The following is a 12,597-nucleotide window of genomic DNA, read 5'->3' on the forward strand; positions in this document are numbered from 1 at the left end:
CAAAATGTTCACCTGCCATCTTACATTTTCAAGTGTTTTTTTTCAGGTTCTTGTTCCAATATGTGCTGTGACTTCATGTTCAAGCCATCACTAAAAAATTGCCACAAGCTCCAATAAAGTTTCCCTTTTAGAGAAGGTAAATTCAGTAAGTGGGAAACTTTACCTTCGGTAAGGCAAAAGCAATGGAAGTACTGTTGGATCAAACCTGCCTCTCTTTTCTTCTCACCACCTGCTTTTACTGCAGGACTGTTTAAATCTCTGGAAAGCATGGGGAAGAGGGCAGGGTAGATATGTAAACAATATAGCAGCAGTAGGCTATACCACACCAAATACTGGTGTATATTTAAAACACAAGACTGACAGACAGCAATTGCTGATGGGAAAAAGGGGGGCTTCAGATATAATAGGATCACTGGAAAAGATGGAAGGGATTTAGCCTGCCCTTTCCAGCATGCCCAACTCTGGAACAAGGGTTACGGAGTAGATATTGCAATTTGCTTCAATGGAAACCAACTTGCTCAACCTTTCTAGTGTATCATCTGCATGTGCGGGTGACACACAGCTATACCTCTCATTCAAATCTTCACCAAGGTTGGCCGTAGAATCCCTGTCCAAATGTCTGGACACGGTGAGTGGCTGGATGGGGAGGAATAAGCTGAAGCTGAACCCTGACAAGACCGAGGTACTTTTGGTGGGAGACAAGAGGAGGTTGGGGGATGTTGACCTGGTGTTGAATGGGGTACGGCTACCCTTGAAAGACGAGGTCCGCAGCTTGAGGGTCATCTTAGACTCCCAGCTGTCCATGGAGGCTCAGGTGTCAGCTGTGATCTAGACAGCGCTGTACCAACTCCATCTGATACGGCAGCTGCGCCCCACCTTCCCGACCATCCGCTCCCATTGGTAGTACATGCCCTGGTCTCCTCTCGTTTAGACTACTGTAACGCGCTCTATGTGGGGTTACCCTTGAAGATGGTTCGGAAGCTGCAGCTGGTACAGAACGTGACAGCTCGCCTGATTAAAGGCAGCCGCCAGCGAGATCACATCACTCCAGTGCTGAAGGAGCTGCACTGGTTACCAGTTGTTTTCCGGGCCAAATTCAAGGTTTTGGTTTTGACCTTTAAAACCCTATACAGTTCCGTCCCAGCCTATCTCAAGGAGCGCCTCTAGCAACTCCAGATAGGCCGCTCAACAAGATCAGCCTCGGATGGCCTTCTTTCTGTCCCATCAGCCAGGACAGCTAGGCTGGTGAGGGCAAGGGAGAGGGCCTTCTCTGTTGTGGCCCCCACTCTGTGGAATTCCCTCCCTAGGGAACTTGGCCATGCCCCCTCTTTAATGAGCTTCCACCATGCATTAAAAACGTGGTTGTTCAGGCAGGCATTTGGCGTGGGTTAGGGTAATTTTAGAAATGTGATGTTTTTAATGTTGAATTTTATTTTTTGAACTGTTTTTATTGTTGTACATCGCCCAGAGTGGCTGGGTGACCGGCCAGATGCGCGATTAATAAATTTAATAAATAAATAAAAAATATCAAAATGTGGGTTACTGGACAAATGACATGGATCAATTCAGATCCATGCAGAACACCAAGTCACCATGCTACCATTCAATCCACTTTGGAATTTTTTTGCCGTTTGGCAACTTGCACTCTAAATATACACTAAAGAAATGGGACTACTGATTCAGTGCAGATTCATCCTTCATGAAAACCCAGAAGTCCACATTTCACCACATGGAGAGTTGTACTATTTGAGGTACAGACCCTGTGTAAAATGGAATATAGACCATCATTAAGGGTTTATATTTATAGTAGGAATGTACAGATTTTGTTAAATCTGTCCATGTTTCACAGATTGCCAGGTGTCTTTCATTCCATCATCTGCTCATTGACAGAACTGGATTTTTTTTAGGGATGTACAAGAATTTCATTCCACATGCGTATGTGTGCATTAAGTGCAAGTGCACAGTAGCATAAGCGTGCACTTGCACTAATGCACATTCATGCAAGTTCAAATTTGCGCAACCCCCCCCCCCCCATTAAAAAATGATCTGCAAGGCCACAGGATCCACACAACTTGGGAAAAGCTGGTCTGCTGTGGAATCTGCAGGTCCAATTCATAGAAATCTGAACTCATTTGAATCTGTTGCAGATTTCTCCAATATCCCTAATTTATAGCCTATCCCTAAGCCTAAACCTGGAAGATTGACGAGCCTTTGATTTGCAGATGTAGTTAAGTTTATAGAAAGGGAATATTCCACTCCTCAAGGAGGCATAAGCTGAATAATGGTTCAACGTAACTATGAGGCCTACTGTTCTTTTAACTAATGCCTGGCGGCTGCTGCTTGTTACCAATCTTGTGAATGTTTCTATTTGTATGTCATTCTTTCCTCATTATATCAACCCATGAGTCCTTTGAAGCAATTCCACTATGTTAAAGACAGTTTCTATTCTATATTTTAATACAATGGTCTTCATTTTATTTAACCAGTAAACACTTTCGCCTTACCTCTTTCACTAAACTGGATGTAATAATAGTTCATATTCAATTTTTGTTGCATTTAAGTTCAACAATCAAAATAACCGTTCCATCTCTGCCCCCCACCCAACCCCCAAGGTTCATACTGTATTTTATTTTTGATTTGAGGCCTAAATTGCATGTGACAGCAGCAAACCTATTCCATTAAATGTGGGCCTGTCCCAAAGACTTTTAACATAGAGGGAGGGGGAGAAGTAGAGGGGTGTGTGTGGGGAGGGGGGGTGAGAGAGAAAGAATCCAATTTTTAATAGTAAAAGGAGGGCATGGCCAGAGAGTGCTAAAGCCTTTCCTTACCCATGACTTGCCTCCCTAGTTTGTCATGGGCATGTTTCTGTGTGTGAGGGGGGTGGGGGGCACGGGGGGAGGATCTGCAGCAAAGTATGTGGCAGGTGGGGAAGGGTACCTGCTCCACATGGTCCTTTTGCTCCTTAAACTGACTTCCTACTCTCATTTTTATGTGCTTGGGCAGATTCAGGTTTGAGGACAAGTTTGTTACCATTATGCATAATTTAGGCATGACAATTATACTTCTGTTCCATAACAGTTTATCAAATGTTCTGTAAGTAATTAATTTTCTTCAGGATCAGCCCAGCCATTAATGTCTCATTGGTTTCAATGGGATTTACTTCCCTCTGGTTTCCATGGGGTATAGGATTGTGGCCTAAACCTTCCTATTTAAGTTGGCAGAAGAAAGGAATAACTTGACACCTCCAATTCCATTGTAGATTTTAAAAAACTGCAATTGCTGACCTACTGATGCTTCATCATTGAGTGACATTTTTTTCAACATTCCATCTTCTTCAGGAGGATCTTCGTTGGTGTCATACTGGCTACTATCAGCATGATCCTGTGACCTGTCAAAGATTATCACAACCAGGAAAAAACTGTGTAAAATAGCTCAGTATTAACCTCTCAAAAATAGATTTCTAAACTGTAGGCAGTATGAAGGGAAGATGACTTACACCGTTTCCTTTACTTTTCCTTCTTTGACCCACACATCAATTGTAACAGGGACTTCATTTGCTTTGCATTTATTTTCTTTGGTTTCTTCTAACAATTCTACTTCCAAGTCATCAGGGTCTATGGGAACAAGTTGCTAATGTAATGCTGAAGGTGTTTACTTGCAACAGGGTTAATTCCTATAGGATGGTAAGATTCAAGCAGGAGGCGGCAAAAGCTGCTTTTACCTGTCATGGTGAACACTAGTGTCTTATGGGAAGAAATTCAAGCAATGCTTTAATACTCATAGCTAAGCAGTGCTCAGGTGCACAACTGGTGAGCAGCAACAGGTCACAGCCTCGTTCAAAAAACAACTTTGGAATGTTATTAAAACTCTTGTACACAATATCTTTGCATGTATCATCTTTGGCATCGTGTTGTATGGTACAAATTCACAAACCTTTATCAAATTTCCATTAACAATATTTTTCTGCTCTGTGCTAAATAGAATGTGCATGTACATTTGGAATTGGAACATCATACCGTCCATCAAATCAGGCTTGGGAGACAACTGGGTGAACTTAGGTGCATGAGGCTTTTCTGTTGTTATATTTTCGGTATTAGCAACTTCAGCTGATGATTCTTCTCCTACAGGAGTTGCCACTGTCATTTCACTATTCTCTCTTACTGTTAAAGCTTCCTTTGGAACTTCTGCAATCAAAGAATACATTATTTCCACATTAAATCTACACATAGTTGAATGTGTTCTGCACAGATATACAGTTTAAAAAAGTAAGCTGCCCAGTTTTAATTAATTCTTCAGACAGCAGGTTTCTTTACCATAAGAAAAAACAAACAAATGTGCATCTTTACAACGTGTCTGAAAGTGGAGATATTTAGTCTACATTACTTTTTAACCTTAAGAATTTGCACTGCAATTATTTATTGTAGACTTTGACGGCTCTATCTAAATCCATAGGGTTTTTTTCCACCCAGGAATTTTAAAGAAACGCACATTTTAAAATGGCATCAAGTGAGTGTTAAATATTATTGAAAAATACTTCAACAAATTAAAGTGTGCCTTAACATTGTGATCTAGCTATTCCAGTGGTAATTTGATTTTTCATCATAATAAAAATCAACTGGTAGTTTCTTTTTCACAATATCACTAAGTCTTGTTTTTTTTCCTGTGAATTTAAGCTCAGCTTAACATGTCATCATAAGCAGAGCTCAGAAAAAAAAAATACTAGACAATGGTTCACAGTGCTAAAGGTGCCTTGATTTGGGTTGCTACTGCTTGGGGCTAAAGCGAGGGAGAACAGGCTTTGTGCCAAATATAAGGTTTTTCCTCCAGTTAATCAAGGGTAACAGAAAACTATTAATCCCAAGTTCTGCTAAAACAACCACCATGAAAAATTGAGTGTAACATGTAAGCCCCACGCACATTTTTAAAACCTAACTTGTGGCTTACATTTCTCCTTACCGTTGGTAATACTTAAGTCATCTAGTAGATCAGTCTGAAGTTGTAACTCAGCCTCTCCAAGTATCTTCAGCACTGAATCAGTGGGGCTTTTGCCCCAGACTTTTCGATGGGGTTCAGCAACATCTAACTTAATAATTTCTCCTAATGTATGTGCTGTAAGAAAATGTTTAACACATTAGCACAAAATTTTCTTTTAAAAGTTCCAATGAAAGGCTTTGTTTTGTATTTTCAGTGAAAGACAAGAGAATAACCCCTGAATAAAGAAACACCATTATTAATGTATATTTATATTTTAAAAGACCACTACAACATTTTATTTATCCTTAAATGTGCAGGGTGAGAACAAAATGGCCTGTAAATGCATTTATCATACACTGATGCAAGCAATACCATTTTTATTTAAATATATTTTCATTCAGTACAAATGAAATTAGATTAAGGATTGCATTAATGTAATACAGTTCTTGAAAAAAAAAATCAGCCAATTCGTGTCAGATGGCCAAATGTTGGCTACCAGAATTTAAGAACTATTGCTATTTCCTTTCTTTTATCTTTCTGCCTCAGAACTACTGAATATAAGAGACATTTTAAACAGATGTTGTTAGTAATTATCCATAAGTTAAACTTGTAGGTTGTTCTTTTAAGTGTATTCTTAACAAAGTGAAAGATGCTATTTGGGAAGAATGTCAGGAGGAAAGTTGATTGGCGTACATATAGATCAATGTCAAACTTTCAGAATAAAGAGCATAATGACTTGTCAAATATTAATATAAAGCCATAGGAATAGTGGCGTCTTTGGATGCAACTCCCAGAAAGGAGAAAAGAAGCACTGGATTTGAAAATTGCAAATCACTGCAGAGGGTGGTACACTCTGTATCAAATGTTCAATTGGTAGATTTTATGGCAGGAGAATTCAGAGTGTTTAATGAAGCTAGGAACTCCTGTAAACAGATACATCACAAAAACACACACACTGTACAAAATGGACAGTAGTAAGTTCTGAGTTGCTGTGAAGGAACAAGACTGTTTTAAATTTTTGTATATGCTTCGCTTTTGGGAAATTATGGGGTTGTATCTTTTTGTGAGTTTGTGTGCTTGTTATTACTGGGAAAGGTCCAAAGTTTAGTTTAAAATTATTGGAATCAGGACGTTGGCTCAGAAGGCCAAAGGTTTGCAGGAGGTTCATGGAGCCAGAGCGTATGCAGAAGAAGAGGAGATAAGGAAGTGTGCAGGAGGTTCAACAAAAGGTAGAAAGATAATTAGGTTTAGGTGCCAGAATGTCTGTAGAGGAAGTAGGAAGAAAAGGCTTGCAGAAAGCAACTGAAGGTTAGGAGAAAGACCCAAGAAACAGAAATTTGGGGCAAAGGTGAACAAGAAACTCCCCCCTCCCCCCGCCACGTGTTGGAGAGGAGAAGGAACAGGCTATTTTAAGATATAAAAGCCTGAGGAAGAAGGGCAGAAATTCAGAGAGAGATCAAATAGATCAGAAGAGGAAGAGCACAGAAAGAAGCACAGAGTCCTAGAGGAAAGAAAGAGCTGTTAGAACTATGATAGTAAGATATTGCTGGAATGAGATCTGGAGAAAATAGGGACACACCTTAGCTAGATGCATTTATCCCTGGTTATTTTATTACCCAATTGATCATATGGTTGTGTATTATATGTGTGTATCCATTTAGATGTTAAAACTTTTTTCCTATTCAGTTTTTTTCAGCAAACTTCTAAACTTCCTTGTTTGAAAAGTTGTGGTCTCTTTTACTGTTAGGTTAACCACCCCACTTCTAATAGCCAATCCTCACACTACCTAAAGGTGGCCATCTGAAACCCAAGGGGTTTTACCTAGAAAGAAAAAGATTTCTACTGGTGGCAGTGGAAAAGGTCACTGGAAGGAAAGGGTAAAAAGGAATGGGGCATACTACTTTGCCTGGTTGCCCTACCACACGTGGAACAGGGTGCCACTGGTCTGTGACAGTTGCCAAAAGCCGAGTATGAAACACTGCGATAGGTCTGCTTCTTGTTCACACCCGATTGTGGCACACTGTTGCCAAGGATGTGTGACACAACTGGAGTTAGGGAGGAAGGGAGAGAGAGAAGGAACTTATATATGGAGACCTTCCCTCTGTTTTGAGGGGAGAGAAAATTGGACATACTCAAGCCACATGATTTAAAATTTTAGCCATACAAGTCTGAGGGAGTATAGGCAAGACAAACATAGCTAACATAGTTGGATAGGTCACTACAAATTACTGAGAGAGCAGACTTAGACAAAGGTAACTTACCTTCTGTACCAGAGAGGGATCCTTCCATTGTTAACTGTGCTAGTGGAACCACAAGTTGCGCCCCTGCCTCCCATTTCTTACGATCAGCTAAAACTGGAGACTTTTCTCCTTGATTCCGGTTATTCTCATCAGCCACAGCTATCTCACAGATGCCTTTAGGCTCATTTTTTTCTTTCACATCTTCCTGTACTTTAAGGTTTTGATTCAGTCTTCGGAGTATTTCTCGCTTGTTCTGAAACCAGGAAGAAATAACACATTACAAAAAATAAAACTCTAAAGCAGAAGAACAAAGCAAAGCCCAAATAATTAAACTTACTTGAACACCAACATCAGATTTTATTTCTGTTGGGGTTTCCTGGGCAACTGCTGCATGTTCATCCTTTAAAATCCAGAACATAATGTAAAAGATTGTGTCAAATATAGTAATTACTAGAAATAAGAACAAGGGGGGAAACAATGGTTGCCATTAACAGCTGAACAGTGAATGTTGTGACATTATTATTACATATTACTTGGAGCCAGAATTTCAACTTTAATCTTTGAAACGGAAGGCCAATTTTCATGCTGCCTTTTCACAGAGAGAGATTAATTACTGTGTTTTAAAAGTATGTAAATTATAATAGGACCACGCCTCCCCCCCACCTGGCCAGCTGCACATGCACTTATTTCACTCTTAATATGAACATTGGGAATATCAGATTGCAGACAAGAATACAAGGAGTGGGGTATACATGTGATCAAACTGATCAGATCCAATCCTTATGATCATAATTTCCCACTTATGTTCCGGTAGTCTAGAAAAATAGGGATGGGGGGGGGGGGGTAGGAAGAAAGCCAAGACATCTGAAGCTCTATAAACACAGAACACTGGACTGCTGAATTCCTGACAAGTGCAAAAAAGATGTAAATTATTTCAGGTATCTTACTGTAATATTGGCTAGGAGGTTAAGCTTTCATCTAAAACTGTGTTCCTCACTACTTTCAAATATACCACCTACCGCACCCACTTCCTTCAAAGCTGAAGTAACAGAGATGATTTGTGGTGAACTGGGCTTCAGCAGCCTGGTAGGAGAACCTCCACCATCTTGCTTGCCATGTGTAGGACTTAATTCTGCAGCTCCCATAGGATTCTTTACCCCTTTTGCTACCAGCTGTGGGAATAATAAATAAATATATATATATACACACACACACACACACACTACATAACATGACAATAATGAAGTGTTAGATAACACATGAAAATGTAATTCTGCAAAAGCTTTGTTTTTTAAATGAAAAGCTTCAGACTCCAGTTGCTTGACCAAATTTTGATATTGGATTTCATCTTTAAAGAGATTTTAATTTGACTATTCAGTAGAATTATTTGCCCTATTTCATGGGCTTGGGAGGTGGAGGGAGATGACCACACTGGATCTACTATTGATGAATCAAAGAGTAGTATAAGTCAGGGCTCGAGGTGACTGTTCCTCCCTCTCTACAAACTACTTTGTCTCCATGCCCAGCACAAAAATCCCCTTGCCTCTCAGGTTCTCCACAAATTGAAGAAGACTTGGAAGAGGAGAAAACCTCTCATTTTGCACTGGTCTTTCTCATAAGTCTTTGTTGCTGCTTGGAAGAGACTTCTGTCAGTTCTTGCCTTCTCCATAACCCAGCACAAAGTGGGAAAAAAAACTTTCCCTCTCCTCTAAATCCCCTGCACATCAGAGTACTTGGGAAAGGGTTACTGGCAATCACAAATTATGTCTGGTTAATAACCCAAGCCAAACATTTGTGGACCCTTGGGTTCAGTACTGGTTCACACTATCCTCAAAACAAAACCTATTAATCATTTCAGATAGCCACTGAAATACTTTCCAGGGAAGGAAGACTACAGGACAAAATAGGACACAAAACCAAAAAGCAATTCAGATGTCGGGACAAAAGAGCAAGACAACACCAAAGTACAAGCTAGAAGGCAGGATCGATCGAGCAAGCAAGCCAGAAGTTAGGACTTAAAGGACAACGAAAGGATATAAGAATGAGCCAGAGCTCAGGAAGACCTTGTGGCTCAAGGCTTATGTCGAATAAGATGCCCTTTTATAGTCTTTCCTGTCCAGAAGGAACCAATGACCAGATTCTCTAAAGGCTTAACAGGATGTACATGCTAAAGAACCATCATGCAATTCCACCCCCCCACCGGGGTGGTATAATGCCGTCAGCTTATTTTGGGGGGGGGGGAGGAAGCACTTTGAGGAGAATAGTATAAAAGGAAGTATTTTTCTGATTTAAAGCTTTGAAGGAAAAATCCCATATGCAGATAGAAAGTGTCAAAAAGGTTAGTATGTCTTACATGTTCTTCCCAAGCTCTCCTCTCTCTTTCATATGCTTCTTTTCTCTTTCGTTCTAGCTGTTCTTTCAGAACTGCAGCTCGGGCATTCGCTTGTGCCTTGAAATGTGACAAAGCTTCTAGTAAATTTTTAAATTCCATAAAAATGTCACAATTACCAACCTGACCTTCAAGTATGTGGTTTTCTGTATATTCCCTTGTATTTATCAAGGATTATCCAGTATTTTGGCATTAGATTTTTAATCCACCAAACCCCCAAGGGGTAGATAACAATGCGATAATACTAATCTCCACTCCAATCCAGTCACTTTTGCGTTGTAAACCAATAGCTTTATTATGAAGGATCCAGGATAGCACAGTTACACTTAGGTATGGGGCATACTCCTTACGCATTGGCACTGCAGCACTGGGAAGGCATACAGCATGTGCTCATAGGTTTAGGCAATGGAGGTTCTAGGGCAATGGTGGGAAATCTCTTCCAGCCCAAGGAGTGTCTGCACCCACATATGAGCATGCTCATGCACAGAAATCAGTGCCTGGGTCCCTGCTCTCAGGCCCATCTTTTAGAGACGTCAGACTGGTGAATATCAAGAGCAGGGCATTCTCAGCAGTGGTCATTCATATGTAGAATTCACTCCCTGCCCCAGATTTGTACAAATTCCTTAGAGTGTTTTTTTTTTTTAAACTTTGAAGACTTTTTAAAATCTCAAACTGAATTTTATTGATGACCATCATGAGGATTCACTTCTATACTGCCTTCTGAGAGTCCTGAAAGGTGGCTTAGAAATTGGTTAATACATACATACATAAATGGCCACATTCCCTCTTAGATAACCTTCTGGGGCAGGGGTCCATGCCAGCTGTGGGCAGGGCCAAAGCCACATACACACATACATGTTCCATTGTCTCTTTCTCACACGCACGTCATCCACACAATTCACAAAGCCCCAGTAATACCATCTCCATTCACCCATTTAAGTGTCACTTTCAAGCTGAGCTTCCCCCTCCCAAGAAACAGAATTCACTCTCCTTCCCTCATTTCCCTATCCTGTGCCATAGCTCTCCCTTGACTATGTTTCTCAGACTATGTTTCTATGTTGCAAACATAATTTGCAACCCACTGTGGCATTCAGCAATCTCTTCTGCTAGTGAAGGCAGAAAAGTTCTACTGGCTGCTTTCCTTCCACTCAACCGTTCTTTGAATTCAGCCCAGAAAGTTCACCCCCACCATTCTCCTTCACTACTACCTTTAGTGCTTCAATTTTTTTACGCCTCAGTTCTGCTTCTTCATTTACTTCATGCCCAGGAGAACCACCAGCTTCATTCTGCAAAATAGTTATTAAAGAAAGCAAATGTATATATTTTACAAACTAACAGCAGAAGAGAACACTGTACCTATAGCCACATTTTAAAATGTTGTTACCTCGTTAACGCATGAAGCTCTATGAGACTATCCATGATAGTGTAAGAATATTTGGAAGCATTCTAATACATTCAGTTTTGAGAGGATTTTCACCAGGAAATCCCAATAACTTAATCCCAAGGAGAGTGTGACAGACAGAAGTGTTTACAAATATTCAAGAATCAATTCAGAGTAATCTTATCAGACTCCCTGTAGCTCCTAATTCTAATTTTTAATATACATTTATGCTTCATACACTTTTAAGCAAGGGCTCTGCTTCCATTCCGATAACTGAAAACGACTGAGATAGGAATCTTTGGATAGAATTACAAGACATCTTACTATGTGGCATTCACTTAAAAACTCACCATGAGATAACTCTAACTGCAGAAGGCATATAGGCCGAACACCGCAGGGTAAAAATGTCCACACAAAATGATTAGGTTATGTAGCCCAGGCATGTGGCATATCTAACAGCATCCCAAATTTCCAAAGTGTTGCATGAGGCCTTGGAACACAAGAACTCGAACCCTCAAAGGCCCGCTGTGAACTATTTGCCAGACACTTTGCAGATAAAATCGCCTGTGTTCGTGCTGACTTGGATGACGTTGTTTTGACAGAGTCTGATGTGGACGGGGCTGGTGCACCATCTAGTCATGTTATGGATACGTTTCAGCTTGTGCAACCTGAGGATGTGGACAAACTACTTTGAGGACTGAGGCCTACTACTTGCCCTTTAGATCCCTGCCCAGCCTGGCTTGTGAAATCTGCCAGAGCTGGGCTGGATATCTGGACCTCTGAGGTGGTAAATGCCTCCTTGAGGGACAGCATGGTCCCCACAGCTTTGAAAGAAGCTGTGGTGAGGCCCTTGCTGAAGAAACCAAATTTAGATCCTATGGTTCCAGATAATTACTGCCCTGTGTCAAATTTGCCATTTTGGGGCAAGGTGCTGGAGCGTGTGGTGGCCTCACAACTCCAAGCCGTTTTGGATCAAACTGATTATTTAGATCCATTCCAATCAGGTTTCAGGCCTGGTTATGGGACAGAAACAGCCTTGGTCGCCCTGGTTGATGACTTACTCCGGGGAATGGATGGGGGGAGTCCTACCCTGTTGGTTCTTCTGGACCTCTCAGCGGCTTTCGATACCATCGACCATGGTATCTTTCTCGATTGTTTATCTGCACTGGGCTTGGGAGGCACAGTTTTAAAGTGGTTCTGGTCCTTTCTGGAGGAGCGATCTCAGAAGGTGGTGCTGGGGGACTTCGATTCCACCCCATGGTCATTAGCCTGTGGGGTGCCACAAGGTTCTATCTTGTCCCCCATGCTTTTTAACATCCACATGAAACTGCTGGGGGAAGTCATCAGGGGGTTTGGGCTGAAATGTCATCAGTATGCAGATGATACTCAGCTCTACCTCTCGCTTCCATCTGCACATCCCAGGGAGGCTGTGGAACTGTGGAACCATTGTCTGGAGGCTGTTTTGGGATGCATGAGGGTGATCACGTTGAAACTTAATCCAGACAAGACAAAGTTACTGTGGGTTGGGAAACCAACTACTTCAGATGGGGGTTTACAACTAGTCTTAGATGGGGTTGCACTCCCCCTGAAAGTCCAAGTGCGCAGTTTGGGAG

General features: G+C 41.2%; 1 protein-coding gene across 1 annotated transcript in view; it reads right to left on the minus strand.

Moving 5' to 3' along the window:
- Positions 1–3,427: 3,427 nt before the first annotated feature.
- LOC146344027 (serine/threonine-protein kinase Nek1-like) overlaps positions 3,428–12,597 on the minus strand; it is a 40,396-nt gene continuing 31,226 nt past the window's right edge. Inside the window, exons 21-28 of the mRNA XM_084856428.1 lie at positions 10,812–10,889; positions 9,568–9,663; positions 8,234–8,386; positions 7,552–7,614; positions 7,236–7,467; positions 4,957–5,109; positions 4,017–4,184; positions 3,428–3,614 (exon numbers count right to left, since the gene is read on the minus strand). Coding sequence (XP_084712554.1) covers positions 3,493–3,614; positions 4,017–4,184; positions 4,957–5,109; positions 7,236–7,467; positions 7,552–7,614; positions 8,234–8,386; positions 9,568–9,663; positions 10,812–10,889 — 1,065 coding nt within the window. The 3' untranslated portion in view covers positions 3,428–3,492. The remainder of the gene's footprint in view (positions 3,615–4,016; positions 4,185–4,956; positions 5,110–7,235; positions 7,468–7,551; positions 7,615–8,233; positions 8,387–9,567; positions 9,664–10,811; positions 10,890–12,597) is intronic.

The sequence above is a fragment of the Heloderma suspectum genome, chromosome 5 (genome assembly GCF_057233095.1).
Source record: "Heloderma suspectum isolate Gila_16-S chromosome 5, 16-S_ref, whole genome shotgun sequence".
NCBI lineage: Eukaryota > Metazoa > Chordata > Lepidosauria > Squamata > Helodermatidae > Heloderma > Heloderma suspectum.